This window comes from Mandrillus leucophaeus, unplaced genomic scaffold (assembly GCF_000951045.1).
Source record: "Mandrillus leucophaeus isolate KB7577 unplaced genomic scaffold, Mleu.le_1.0 Scaffold204, whole genome shotgun sequence".
Taxonomy (NCBI): Eukaryota; Metazoa; Chordata; class Mammalia; order Primates; family Cercopithecidae; genus Mandrillus; species Mandrillus leucophaeus.
The window spans coordinates 2,733,057-2,748,154 of record NW_012102077.1 but is presented as its reverse complement, the minus strand read 5'-3'; the positions used below and the strand labels follow the sequence as shown (position 1 = coordinate 2,748,154).

Genomic DNA, 15,098 nt, shown 5'->3' with positions numbered 1-15,098 from the left:
CTATTAAAAATAAAAAAGAGTTAGCAAGGCTTGGTGGTGGGCGCCTGTAATCCCAGCTACTCGGGAGACTGAGGCAGAGAACTACTTGAAACCCGGGAGGCGGAGGTTGCTGTGAGCTGAGATCGCGCCACTTCACTCTAGCCTGGGTGACAGAGTGAGACTGTCTTGAAAAAAACGAAAAGAAAGAAAAAGAATGATTTGAGTAGGAGGGGACAGCAGGTGGGAATACTTGCTTTTTTAAGAAAAGACTTGATACTGTTCGTGAGAATTGCTGATTTGAGATAATGACCTTGGGCAGTTTCTTAGCAGGGCAGGGGTGTTTTACTCCCCACACACATAAAATGACTGGCAGCTTCGTGTGATCCATATTCTGATTAGCTTTATATTTTAATTCAAAGCTGTTTCTCCTGGCAGGGCTCAGTGCTTTGCTATTGCTGCCAAAAACTATGGGGATGGTGCCAGTTGGTTGGGGGGTTTTGATGGTAGTTTTTTTCAACACACAGAATATGTTCTTTCCTGTCAGCAGAGGTGCCTTTCAAACTGTGCATTACTGATCCTTTGAACACGCCCTCTGGAGTAGTCACCCCCAGTGTCTCCTCGGCTGTGTATGGCCTTGTCTGCTATTCTAGCAAGAAGGTGGACAGGACTGTAGGGGAGGAGGGGCAGGGCAGGGCCGCCTTGGGGAAGGTCACAGCCTGGGAAGGGCGGGCATTGCTCTGGGGAGAGAAGTAGGGCTGTGCTTCTTGAAGACCTTTCTCCAGCCTCCACAGTCGCCCCAGGGACTCAGTGAGGGCCAGCCATCCATGGCAGCCTCTGTCTGGGACTAACCGAATGACCTTCAGCCTGGGTGGGATGTCTGGTGAACTGGATTTATTCTTCATCAACCTGAGTCAGATACTTGAGCTTGGAATGAAGTGCAGCCATGCCAGGCCACTTCCTCCACCTCCATTGTGATTCCCAAAGCTTCTACCCCCACTGCCAACTCACCCTGTCACTCCAGGGTTTCAAAAATGACAACAGTAAACATCATCTGGCCTGCTTAGATGTTAAAGCCCATTTGAAATGGATTAAATAAGTCAATGAAAAACCACAAAAACACCCAAATTAAGTTCAAAGAAAGGCTGAAGGAAAAGCTTATTTACATCACTTGTTCTTTATCAGCCTCAAATGAAGCTACGTCAAAATCACAGCCCTGGCATGGCGGGCTGTCGGAAGCAGCAGGGAGCGGCTTGGTTGCAAAGCTTTTCTCGATCGCTGGCACACCATTGGGAGGGCACCCCTGGAGGGCAAGGCATTTGCCATTCTGTCTGGTTATTGAGGTGCAGGCCCATGCAGGGCTCCCAGGATCTCAACTTCATTGGTGGGAAGATTTCAACAAGAAACATCCTCCCAACTGAAGAAAAGCCAAAGCTGATTTAGACTGAGAAAAACAGAATGTGGGGGAGTTTGCTTGGCATTGCCTGACCTAGCTGGGAGACAGGCAGAGTTCATCTCAAAGGGAGCTGGGTTTGTGATGTCTCCTGGTCAAAATGGGAGGCAAATACTTGGGGATTTGTAATCAGGAATCACGAGGCAGCAGAGCCAGTTGGACAATGGCTGATTTGTGGGTAAAAACTGGTTACTGCTAATTTGGGGATTGTCAAAATCAGACATTAGAAAAAGCCCCTCTGTGCCACTTCAGATCCAGACCAAGTGAGCCGATTCTCTGCAGGTCAACTGGCAAATGAATGTATTGTGTGGTTGGTCATTAAATCCCTTACTCTTCAGAAGTTTCCTCTTCCTTCTTAAAATTCATCTCAGAAATTCTAGGAAACAAGGATGGGGGATAAACAGCCCAGTGGTCACATAAACTGAGTTGACAAAGGGGAAGTTTGCAGTACAAGGATCCTGGTTTTGTTGGACTCATAACTCACTAGGAAAAGGCAAAGGCAATTACCCAATTACTATTTCTGGAGAGCTGGCTTGCTTTTCTTTTCTTTTCTTTTCTTTGTAAAGAAAGGGTCTCACTCTGTCACCCAGGCTGGAGTGCAGTAATACAATCATAGTTCACTGCAGCTTCGAACTCTTGGGCTCAAGTGATCCTCTGACTTCAGCCTCCTAAGTAGCTGGGACTACAGGCACATGCCAATCACACCTGGCTAATTTTGGTATTTTTTTGTAGAGGTGGGGTCTCACTATGTGGGTCAGACTGGTCTCAAAATCCTGGGCTCAAGCAATCTTCCTGCCTCAGTTTCCCAAGGAGCTGGGATTTCAGGTGTAAGCCGCCATGCTGGGCCCATGGAGAGCTTTCTAGATGCCAGATATTTAACATCTTTCTTTCCTAATCTTCAGAACCCAGGGGACTTGAGTAACATCTGTCTGAGAGATGAAACTGAAGCTCAGACAGGCTTAGTTATTGTTCTTCTTTAACGACGCCACACGGTTAGTTATGGTACAGCCAGGACCCCACCCCAAACCTGCTGGGCCTGCTCTCTACTATATCGAGCAGCCTGATTATCAAATAATGTGTTTTTGCCACAATTAGAATAGGGTACTTTTATCATTTAAGCTTCCTGACAATTGTCAGTCTGGGGAAGCAGTGAGAAGCCTAAAGATCCCTGCACAGGAAGAGAAGGTAGGATGGGAAGTAGCTGGAAATGTAAAAGTGGTACTAAAATCCACCTGGAGGCAGTGCAGTGCAGAATTAACATTGTAGAAAATTTAATCTCTGATGGGGAAAGGACAGATGCAAGAGCTCTCGTAAAATACAACAGAAAAGAAGGGAGAGATGAAAACAATGGGGGTGAGAATACCACATGAAAAGCAAAGAAAAATCAAACATTTATAGCTATTCCCGACGAAGAGAAAAGCTAAATTCAAACAGATTATTTAAAGATACAGTTGTAGAAAACGTATGTTCTAAAACAAAACAAAACAAACCCTGTGAATTGCAGCCTGAAAGGAAAGCATTTACCACGTTCTGGATAAATATGAAAGCAAAGAGGCCCCATGGAAACGTATCCATGCATAACACATGCATTTGTGTCTTCTCTGTCATCAAGTAGCAGGAGCCTGAAAATCCGTGTGTGTGGGCCATAAAACATGTTTGGACTCCAGTGCATTAAGAAAACAGCCTTTACAAAAGGTGGCAATTGCAAAACTTGAAGCCATAAATTTTTTTTTAATCTAAAAGATTTTGTGTCATATTAGCAAAGGATGCTTAATTCCAAAGCATTAGCTCAGATAGGCAATTTTGGGTGGAAATGTCCTGGAGGTATTTTTGGTGACCTGACTTCTCTGATCTTTTTTTTTCCTAACTTACCCTGTGTTTTCTCACTTTTTAGGGTAAGCTCTGAGCCAGAAAGCATGTTTGTTTGTTTGTTTGTTTGTTTGTTTTAGTAGAGACTGAGTTTCGCCGTGTTGGCCAGGATGGTCCCAATTTCCTGACCTTGTGATCTACCTGCCTTGGCTCCCAAAGTGCTGGGATTACAGGCATGAGCCACCGTGCCTGACCAGAAAACACTTCTTGAGACTGCCTAGCTAGCACTGCTGGTGACACTGGGGGCCAAGTGACCTTCCTTGTGCATCGTACTGCAGCTGGGTAGGATAGGAGGCCAGAAGCAGGGTCCTTGCAGGTGACCTGATGCGTCTGTGAGCATCTGGCAATACGGTGGCAGCCAGAAAATCTTACATGACTGTGGGAGGGAGATTCCAGAATTGTGGGAGAGAAGAATCTAGATGGGCAGGGAGTAGCATATGGGCACAGGCCCAGTGAGTCAGGGTATGCAGACCAGAGCACCTAGGCTTGAGAACCAGGACAGTAACATGAGGCCAGCATTCCTAGACCCAGAAACCTTGTGCAGGCAGGTCAAGGAGCTGGGCTTGCGGAGGCAACAGGAGGAGACCAGGATCGATCAGAGTTTGGACATCTTCACCTTAGACCGTAACTCAGGGTAGATGTAGGCAGGACTGAGACCACAGCACAGCTCGGATGACAGTTCAGGCCTCCAGAATCCCATTCAGTTGAAATCAGTTTCTGAAATCTGTAAACCATTCTCCTTCCCTAAAAATTTCAACTATCATTCATGCCATCATATCATCCAACACTGACAGTGTATTTTTCTGTCAGCAACAAATAGGATAAACTAGTCCAGAACCCACATCTACTCCCCTTTGTAGTAATGGGTTAATTCAGTTGGGCAACTTCCTGTTTTCTAAATCTTCCTTTAGTAGGATGTTGCTTTGTGTAGTTATAGCTGGATATGGGCACACTTATTTCCTACAAGATAACTGTAGGCACAGGAGGGTACTGGATTTCTTTTCCCCCTCAACACAGAGTCTTGCTCTGTAGCCCAGGCTGGAGTACAATGGCCTAATCTCTGCTCACTGCAACTTTTGCCTCCCAGATTCAAGTAATTCTCCTGCCTCAGCCTCCTGAGTAGCTGAGATCACAGGTGCACGCTACCGTCCCCGGCTAATTTTTGTATTTTGAGTAGAGACGGGGTTTCAGCATGTTGGCCAGGCTGGTCTTGAACTGCTGAACTCATGATCCACCCACTTTGGCCTCCCAAAGTGCTGGGATTGTAGGCGTGAGTCACCGTACCCGTCCTGTACTAGAATCTTACGTCTTCCTAATTATTAGTGACAAGGGGGTACTTTCCATTCATTCCAGGGAGAAGCACTGGAATCTTAAAATTTCAGAATTGCATAAAAATAATAAAGATCACCCAGTTAAATCATATTTTGTTGTTCAGAAGCAAAAACTGACGCTCAGAGATAAAACGTCGTGTCCAAGGTTACACAGAAAATGGTGGGAAGAGATGAGAAGTTTCTCAATAATGCCATGATTATTGAATAACAGGAACAAAAAAGATGGATCCTTACAATAGTTTAACAATATAAACCACATGGAACATTTCAAGAAAGAGTTAAACAATGATCTGTGTTTCAAAGCTAGCTCTACCTGGCATAGTATCTCACATCTGTAATCCTAGCACTTTGGGAGGTTGAGGCAGGAGGATCACGTGTGGCCAGGAGTTCGAGGCTGAAGTGAGCTGTGATCGCACTACTGCACTCCAGCCAGGGTGTCAGAGCAAGACCCTGTCTCTAAAAATAAACATCATCCTCTTTCTCATTAGAACACACATGCCAACCATCCCCTTCTCTGTCAGTGCTGGATGCAACCAACAAGCTCATAACCACGCTGTTGTATGATTCTGCTTTTATTAAAAGGCAATGTAAAAGAGTGCTGACCTACAGAGTTAGGCCAGAGGTCCTAGCCAATTTCCATCCTCCCAGAAAAATGATCTCCAGTGGCTCCGAGCCACCTCAGTCCCTGTCCAGAGTCCATTCCCGGACTGGGAGTGGACCAAGGTGGGTGGGGCACGCAGCAGGGTGTAAGATTCCTGATAGGACAAATACGTGTCCCAGGGCTAAACAGAACTGGCTGGAATGTTTCTTACCTCCCATTTCTACTTCATTATGAAAATGGTGAACTGGGCTGCAATTAACGGGTCAATCCTGTGTGTCAGGTTATGTAATTACATAAATGACTGTATTAGCTTTCTGGTGCTATAGTAACAAATCAGCATGAACTAAGCAGCTTAAAACAACAGAAATTTATTCTCCCGGTTCTGGAGTCTGGAATTCCAAAGTCAGGGCCATGCTTCCTTCTAAGGCTTGGGGGGAACCTGTCCCATGCGTCTCTCCTGGCTTCTGTTGGTGGCCAGCGATCTTGGTGTCCCTTCCCTTCTGGCTGCATCACTCCAACTTGCCTCTTGTCCCCTGGTCGTCTTCCCACTGCATTTGTCTCTATTATCAAACCTCTCTCTTCTCCTGAGGATGTAAGTCATTGGATTTAGGGCCTACCCTAATCCAGTGTGACCTCATCTTAACTTGACTATATTTGCAAAGACCCTATTTCCAAACCAGATCACATTCACGGGGATGGGGGGTTAAGACTTCACTATCTATTTTGGGGGAACACAATTCAACCACAAGTAGCATCCAAACAGCCTGCTTATTCTGTTCTGGTCTATGCACTACTGATAAAAAAAAAAAATATATATATATATATATATATATGTGCGCAGATGCTTTGCTTTGTCCTTTTGGTGCACTCTAGAGCCAGGAGAGGCCGTGGCCCCATTCTCCAGAAGAAGAAAACAAACTCAGTGACGTGCGCTCACTTTCCTGCAGGTCCATCTGTATTTTTATGCATGTTAAGCCGCTCATCCTATGTTTTAAAACTTCTCATTCCATTTACATTCGTGACTTCTGTTTTTCTATGTCTCTCGTATCCTGGTTCCAACATGTACAGTAAGTGAGGTGTGTTTTAAGCATCATCTCAGCCAGGAAAGGCTTTTGTTTTTTTGGCCAGCATTGCAAAGCCAGCATGAAACTTGACAGGCCCCTGAAACCTCCTGAGATGATACAGAGGGAGTACAGGGGTCACATGATGCTTCACAAAGATACTGGTTTTCTAAAAGGTTTCCATTTCTTCGTTTGCTTTATGGACATCACTAAGGTCATACCCTTCATGACAGATGCTTGCTGAAACTGAGACTCTTCTCCCTTTACTTTTGAATATGAGCAGAGGTCATTTGCTCTTGACATCGAATTCCAGTATTTGTGCAGAAGAGAGGTGTCAGTGAGGATTCCATGGACGCTTTCAGTTGATCAGTACTGGCTCTGCTGCAGGGTGCTTTTGGCTTCACACATAAATGTTGCGGTGGCGTTTGTCCAGGGGAAAGCCCAGCTGGAGGCTGTAGGATGACCCTGATGGAGGCTGTCACTCAAACAGCTCCAGGTAGTCAGGCAGCTGGTCCTGCTGACCGCAGGGATAGAGGAGGAGCTCCTTTCCCAGGGAAGTGATGGGTTCCTCCTGTCAATCAGAAGGCACAGGGGTCAAACAGTGTGAGGAGCAACCACATGCTCTTCCTACTTCCTCAGAGGACATCGCTAGCTGCCTACCCAGGATTTACACGAAGCCTTCGTGGTTTATGATCATCTTAAGAGGCATTTTTCTTATCCACATGTGGCCAGGTACTCTCTTTCCCTCCAGGGCTTGAGTTCTAACTTAAGACTGTTCTCATAGGTCAGGGGTCCCCAGCCTCAGGGCCATGGACCAGTACCAGTCTGTGGCCTGTTAGGAACCAGGGCTGTATAGCAGGAGGTGAGCAGTGGAGTAAAGCTTCATCTGTATTTATATCCGCTCCCTGTTGTTCACATTACTGCCTGAGCTCTGCCTCCTGTCAGATCAGTGGCAGCATTAGATTCTCATCGGATGCAAATCTTATTGTGAACTGTGCATGTGAGGGATCTAGGTTGTGTGCTCCTTATGAAAATCTAATGCCTGATGATCTGTCACTGTCTCCCATCACCTCCAGATGGGACCGTCTAGTTGCAGGAAAACAAGTTCGGGGCTCCCACTGATTCTACACTTCGTTGAACTGTATTATTATTTCATTACATATAACAATGTAGTAATAGAAATAAAATGCACAATAAATGTAATGTGCTTACATCATCCTGAAACCATCCCCCAACCCCTAGTCCATGGAGAAACTGTCATCCAGGAAGGTTGGGGACTGCTGTCGTATGTGATCCATGTGGCTACAGCTTTTATTTTTTCTTTTCTTTAGCATTTCCTGTATTCTCTGCCTCAGTGGGGTTCCCTGAGTATTTAAGGAAGAACTAGGTTCTAAGATAAATGAAACGCAATTAACAATCCTGATTATCAGGAACAATTACCAAAGACAACCCCTCCGCCCCACGTACTTGTCTCAGTCCTTTTCCTTGTCATTGTCATTCATTGTTAGAGCTGCTACAGGACAGTAACACAGAAGGCAAAATAAGTTTATGCATTGCTTCACCTTGTGATATTCCACCAAATCCGCCAGGGTGGCATGCTGCAGCTGGTCCACGCCCAGGAAGCTGTAGGAGTCTGCAGAGGCATCGATGAGGAAATGTTTACAGCTGTCCTCTGACAGGTGGGACAGGGCATAGCCTTTGATCCTTTCACTGACTCGGATGAGAAAACTGCCGGGCACGCCTGTGCTCAGAAGAAGTTCATTTGCTTTCTTGAGTGTGAGAATTCCTGTGGCAAAGCAAAAAAAGGCAGGTATTTCAGCCAAATCATTTCCCAAACTCTCCTCTGTTAAATCCAGTTGCATGGATAGTCAGTGACAAATAAGACACAGTAAGAGCAATTTTAAGTCTGTTTTGGGCTTCTTAGGAATATGGAATATTCTGTGGGTATTTGCTAATTAGACATGAATAGGTTACAGAGGCAAACTGTATAAAAACCATGTATGGAGGTATACATGAGAGCTTCAATGTCAACTTTAAGAGGAACATATTTCCACTTTATACACCCATTTCACACAGGTGTTAGACAGTTTATGAGGGTCTAGCGGGATGCATTGATGCTCATCCTGGGAATGTTTGATCTGGGAGGGGATTTTAAGATACTCTCCCTAGGCCACCTCAGTTTACCAACAAGGACTCAATGGCCTGGGGCATGATTTGACTTGGTCTAGGACAGTGGTTCTCAACCAGGACAGTGTCTGAGAGAGACCCTGATTGTCATGGATGGAGGATGCCGCTAGCATCTAGTGGGTAGAGGCGAGGGATGTTGCTAAACAGCCTATGAGACAAAGAATGATCCAGCCCCAAATAGCAGTAGTGCTGAAGTTGAGAGTCCCTGGTGTGGGAGGCGCAGCAATTTAGTGACAGAGCCAAGTCAGACTCAGTTCTGTAAAGTACCTTAGACTGTAGCTACTGCTAAATGACACTACACTGGCATTTAAAAGAATAAAACTATATGTGTGTCTTCATATACATATATGAAGTTATATATAGACATCATGAATTCACACTGTTACTCCAGACCAGCCTTTTCCCCAGTTAGTCCAAACTCATGAGGTGTGACTCATGTTCCAAATTTTTTATTCCCATCATAATTCATCGATGAATAGATAATGCTGTAAAACTCATAGAAAGTGCAGAAATGCATCTTGGAAAGATGGGGAAGTCAATGAATTATTCAGTGAGCTGTGATCTGGGAGGGAGGAACAGCGTTCTACGCGTGCCCTTTTTCATTTCGGCAGATAAAACTCTTGCCTTGTTGGCTCCCTGTTGATACTCAGTACCTTATTATTAGGAAAACAAAACAGTAACAGAACCACCTTAGGAAAAGGCAATGGGCTCCCACAGCCCTTTTGTCTTGTTAGTACAGTTAATTGGGAAGTGAACTCCCTCCAGAGTAAAAGAAAACCATTTCTGTTCTCTCTTCTATAAACAGACCTTGAATGACAGGAGGATTTTAAAAATTGTCTGTTTTCTCCTAGCCAAGATCATCCAACCAGCCCTTCTCCTGCCTCCTCTTCTCCTGTTTCCTATTTGGGAGGACATAGACCCCAGGTGTCCCACTGCAGAGTCCCCGTGTAGGAAGGTCAACCCCGTGTGAGCTCCAGGTAAGAGCTGGGAGTGGATGAAAAGGCCAGTCTCCCCGACTTACAGATAGTCAATGTCCTTGAAACAGACCAGGGCCTTGCTCCTAGGGGCTGTGGCTCTATTATACCCCTTCCCAGCAGATGACTGATGCACATGCCTTGTACCCATCACGTCCAGTGGCTTTTTCACCCCTTCCCCACTGAGACAGACCCACTGGACACTGCAGGCACCACGGACACTGAGGGAGCCTCTTGGTTCAGATGCTCCACTATCCACATGAGGTACTCAAATCATGGCTATCTAAGTTCCATCAGATACGGGCTGCTGCTTCTGTGTGTCTATTTCCCCTTCCTAAGCATACCTGGTCCCACTGATAAATTACAAGTGACAACCATACATTGAAACAAGGCACCAGGTACCAGCCCATGTGGGGACTGCACATGGCAAATCTCTGAAGACACTGTATGAGGCTGTCTCCGAAACCCAGGGATGCTTTTCAATGACCCTGAAAAGTCCCCTTCAGAAACAAGCAGCCATGATTGGAGGAGAAGCAGCACTCTGGAAAAAGATTAGTCCCTCCTCTTAGACTGATGGCTCACTATGAAATTCCAGGTTGTTTCAACAGATGGGGCAGATGTTATAATTTACGACATCTGGAAATTATCCAGATGAATCTGAATTCCTAAAATAAAAGCTATTCTGGAAAATTATCACCAAACCTGGGCTAACTAAGGTCAAATGCCTTTTAAGATGAGGTCGTAGTTATTGTAACTGAAACTTTCCAAAAGCCTGTTAGCCTTATGCACAGATCTTGGTGCCATCTAATCTCCTGGGACACCAGGACCCAATCAAACATATTGGTGGCAAAGCACAGGTCATAGCAGAGACTCCTTGTACACCATGGGATTGGGCAGGTTCCAAAGGGAAGTGCCCTGGAGACTAAGCTTTGAATGATCCAAGAGGTATTTTGTCTTTGCTTCTTTTGCTTTGTAAGAGGATTACTATTCCTTAATAGCAAACCGGCTTGGTGCAGCTACATACACAGGTCAATGTACAATTTGTCATGAATCCATCAGGGGCAGCATGTGCATTTGGGGTGTCCTGGCTGTGATTACTGAAAAGCAGTTAGGTTTATCTGCTGGGATAGGGAATTCTTGAGCACAAAACCAAAATACTAGGTTAGGCACTGATCACTGAGGACTCAATCAATGTTTTCTTTTTTTTAAACAATCACTCAAGCTGCAGTGCAGTGGTGCGATCTGGTCTCACTGCAATCTCTGATTCCTGGGTTCAAGCAATTCTCATGCCTTAGCCTCCTGCGTAGCTGGGGTTATAGGAGCCCACTACCATGCCCAGCTAATTTTTTGTATTTTTAGTAGAGACAGGGTTTCACCATGTTGGCCAGGCTGGTCTCAAACTCCTGGCCTCAAGTGATCTGCCCACCTTGGCCTCCCAAAGTGCTGGGATGATAGGTGTGAGCCACCGCACCCGGCCTCAGTCAACCTTCTCATGGTACTTATCCCCCGAGCTGCCCTTTGCACAACTCTAAGAATTCTGAAGCAGGGGTCTTCCTCCCAGCCCTAAAGGCCATGACATTGGTGCTGCTTCCCTCTGACCTGATCTCTCTCCACACAGCTTAAAAGAACCAAACCTGAGGTCCTAGGAGGATTTCTGTGCTAGTGAAAAGGGATAAATAATTTTTTTTTAAGACAAGGTTTTACCCCATTGCCCAAGCTGGAGTGCAGTGATACGATCATGGCTCACTGCAGCCTCAACCTCCTGGGTAGCTGGGACTGCAGGCACGTGCCACCATGCCCGGCAAATTTTTGTAGAGATGGGGTTTCGCCATGGTGCCCAGGTTGGAATATTTTAGTCCATCAGTTTAGTGAACCAGATTTTCACCCAGGCAACAGTCTGTTGATTTTACAGTTGAATCCAGGCCGGGACTGGCAGACCTCTGGCAGCCCAGAAGAAAGCAGATGTTACTGCGTGAGGTCTGATGGGCAGCGTCTGGCCCTCAAGAGCCTGGGGCAGAGCAGGAACTGAAACTCCTGAGAGCCTACACAAGAGCACCAGCACAGGGGTTCGTCACAGCTGGAGAAGGTCCCACTCCGCTCTCTGTGTGATAATGTAAATAGTGCCACATGTGCTACTGAGCACTGAATAGGGCTTATTTCTGATTCATTTTGATGTCAAAAGCCACCTGTGTTTAGGGGCTACCCTAACTGGATAGTATAGCTCTAAACCTCTCTAGAATGAACATTTTGCCCAGGTAAAGGCCCCAGGGAACTACTTTTTGCATAGGAGAGGGTAAACATACCCAAGAACCTGAAAGTAACTCAAACTCCAGTAGGCTCCAGTTGGAAATCCAAGTGGTAATGACTGCCCCACAAGGCGGTTCAGTGGTATCTTTCTCCACAGCTTCCTCCTGGAAAACTCCTACTCACTCAGCAAGATTCAACTCAAGAGCATGACGCGTCCTGATCCTAGCCTGGGCAGTCAGTCTCAGTTTCTCCTGCTGCCACCTCCATCTGAGCACTCAAGTGGTCAGTGCAGGGTCTCACCTGTACTGACCTCCATCTGTGTACTCAGCTAGTTTTCGCTTCTATCCAAGAATTCACAGAACTTTCTGCTGTGACTGTCCTGCCCTCCCCGACTTCCTTGTGACCTCCTCGAGGCCAACTACTCCATCTTATTTTTACACACTCAGCACCTGCCACTTAGAAGATGGCCAGAAAAGGGTTTAATGAATGCTTGTGTCTTATAATCAAGTCAGAAATTTCCTTCTCTGGGACACTTCGGTGCAGCCACTTCCTCTAGTCTAAGAATTGTGATCACAGGGACAAGAGGTGTATTTCGTCTTTCTCTGAAGTGCCACCAGGTCTAAATATTATTTGGGTACATTTGTACAACTCCTGTGTCTGGAAAATGTGTGTCTAAAAATCAAAGATAGCCAAATAAAGTTTGTATTACCTCCTTTCATCCTCACAGCAACCCTACATAGACATATTGTTATTATCCTCAAATAATGGATGAGAAAACTTGCATACCCTGCTTAAGGTCATTCGGGTAGGTCAGGAGAAGCACTGGGATTAGACCCAGGCTGGTTGACCTCAGGGCCCACGCTGTCACCCATTCTCTGAGACAAAACACCTGCTTTGCACTGGCGTACCATACTGTTCAGCGTGCTTCCACTGCATTTTAGAGTTGTTTTCTCTAAAAAGCAGAGCTGATGTTATCATCATCTCTATTTTATAGATGAGGAAATTAACGCAGAAAAGGCAAGTACCCAAGCTTGCAGGATTAGCAAATGACACTTCCAGGGTTTTTTGTCTCCTATTGTAGGCTTTTGCTTTTTAACCCACCAGGCTCATGGAATTTTCGTGGAACGAACTGAAAATAAAATGGGTCTTTATTTCACAAAGCAGTGTTCATTTCTCACCTTGGTAACTTAAAGAAGATGCATTTTTCACTGGTTACATATGTGTAGTATGCCTTGATGTGGGGACAGTGACTCTTCCAAAATCTAAGCTTAGCATTCATGCTGCTGAGGACTGAGAAGCTCCTTAGTAAGTCAAGGATCAGAACTATTAGCATTATTCATCCTCACTTCATTATCTTAAATGGCTAACACTTATTAACTAGGGCTTATTATGTGCCACACAGTTCTTCATGCTTTACAAATATTAACAACAAATTACATGCACATACTGAGGCAGGAACAACCCCTAATGATCTGCATTATACATATCAGGGACAGAAGGACACAGTCATGTGACTGCCTAAAGCCACACAGCTAATTAACGGGGGAACTCAGATTTGAAGCCAGGCACTGTGGCCCCAGGGACATGCTCTTAACCACTACTTACTTACTTTCCCTTGGCATAAAGAAGTGAGGCGGCATCACCTGGCTGTGTCAGAAGAAACTGTCAAGAAAGCATGTGATAGTACAGAAATAAAAATTAAGGCATGTGATAGCCATGGCCAGGTGCCCTGTCTCACACCTGTAATCCCAGCTTTGGGAGGCTGAGGTGGGAGGATCACTTGAGACCAGGAGTTTGAGATTAGCCTGGGCAACATGGCAAGACCCCATCTCTAAAAAGAAAAAACCAAAAAATATTAGCTAGGTGTGGTGGCACACAGCCACATTCCCAGCTGCTCAGGAGCCTGAGGTGGGAGAATCACCTGAGCCCAGATAGTCAAGGCTGCAGTGAGTTGTGATCACACCACAGCACTCCAACCTGAGTGACAGAGCAAGACTCTTTTTTTTTTTTTTTAAAAAAAAAAAGCATGTGATGACAAAAGTTTGAAGACAAACACATGGCTTTTAAAATACTAAATTAAACAGTAGAATCCCTTTTCTATTCAAAATTCCAGGTGAAACCCCCAAAACAGAAGCTCTCTTCTTAGGTTCTCACACACCCACTGTACCTGTCCCTTGCCTGTGAGGCCCCTTTAGGCAACCTCAGGACTCCAAGAGCACGACAGGGAACTACAAGGGTCCAGTCCTGGGGGTGTGTAGTGGGAAGCTTGGGGCTCCCAGGCACAGCCACTGCCATCCTGTGATAGTGTCAGGATGAGGACTCCAGTGCATCATCGGCAAAAACCCAAGTAACAGCTTGGGGCCAATGGGCTATTCTCCACATTATTGGCAAACATAGTGACATTTTTGCAGGAAGCCTGCTGCACTGAGTAATTTATGAGAAAAGTCAGGTTCTTCCAGGAAAAAGCCAGCATTGCATAGAATGTTCTGCAGAAAAGCTAACTCTTCCGAAATCCAAATTAATGTGTGTAGTTTTCGCCTCTTTGTTTCATCTTCTCCAGTTGCTTTACAATCTGAACAAATACTAAGCAATTTTATAGGGGGATCTTGGAGAATAATTTGGATAAAACGTGCTTTGCTTTAATGACATTAATGTAGGTGAAGCCTTCATGCCAAAAGGAGCCCTGCCCGGGAATGGACTTCCAGCTGTCCTCCTCCGCCACACACAAGCAGTGATGTACTGCTGCTGGCCACAGCCTATCCACTCCATAAAATGTGTGAATCATCCATGTAAATGAGGCAGGATATATATGTCATCTGAGGTTTAAGAACAAAGAGGCTTTGAGAAATCACATAAATAACTACTTTGTGCTTAGTGAAGACAGAAGCTTGAAAATCCCTTTGTGACAGGTGGGCAGAATATTGATGGCCCCACAATTAAGAAATCTCCATTCTTCAGCAAAATAGTCAAAGGACAGAGGATCACCGAGAAGCTCCTTAATAAGTCAAGGATCAGAACTACTGACTCATAGGTCTGCTAAGATCTTAGACTGAAAGAAATTTTGGGAAGCCTCCATGAGCCCTTCTTAATGCAACCTATTGAGTGGCATATGCTCCATCTGGGGTGGTATCTGTCCCTGTTTTGAAGGAGCTGTGTGTGACAAACTGTCAGGAGTAGAAGGGAAGTGGGGAGGAGTGGGACATAGGATTCTACCTTAACAACCATCTGTAGGGAACAACAATTCCAGAGAATAACTACCTCCAGGAGGTTCAGAGTAACCCTCTAAAGAGTCAGTGGAATGTATCAAAAAATGGAAGAAATCAAAATAGCTGAAGTGTGGCCAGGCGTAGTGGCTCAGGCCTGTAATCCCAGCACTTTGGGAGGCTGAGGCGGGTGGAT

The 15,098-nt window shown here is 45.5% G+C and overlaps 1 protein-coding gene across 3 annotated transcripts in view; it reads right to left on the bottom strand.

Moving 5' to 3' along the window:
• Positions 1-5,185: 5,185 nt before the first annotated feature.
• SH2D4A (SH2 domain containing 4A) overlaps positions 5,186-15,098 on the bottom strand; it is an 87,479-nt gene continuing 77,566 nt past the window's right edge. For all 3 annotated transcript variants that reach the window (XM_011979617.1, XM_011979619.1, XM_011979618.1), the window contains 2 exons: positions 7,854-8,077; positions 5,186-6,862 (listed from right to left, as the gene is read on the bottom strand). In XM_011979617.1, coding sequence (XP_011835007.1) covers positions 6,770-6,862; positions 7,854-8,077 — 317 coding nt within the window. In that variant the 3' untranslated portion in view covers positions 5,186-6,769. The remainder of the gene's footprint in view (positions 6,863-7,853; positions 8,078-15,098) is intronic.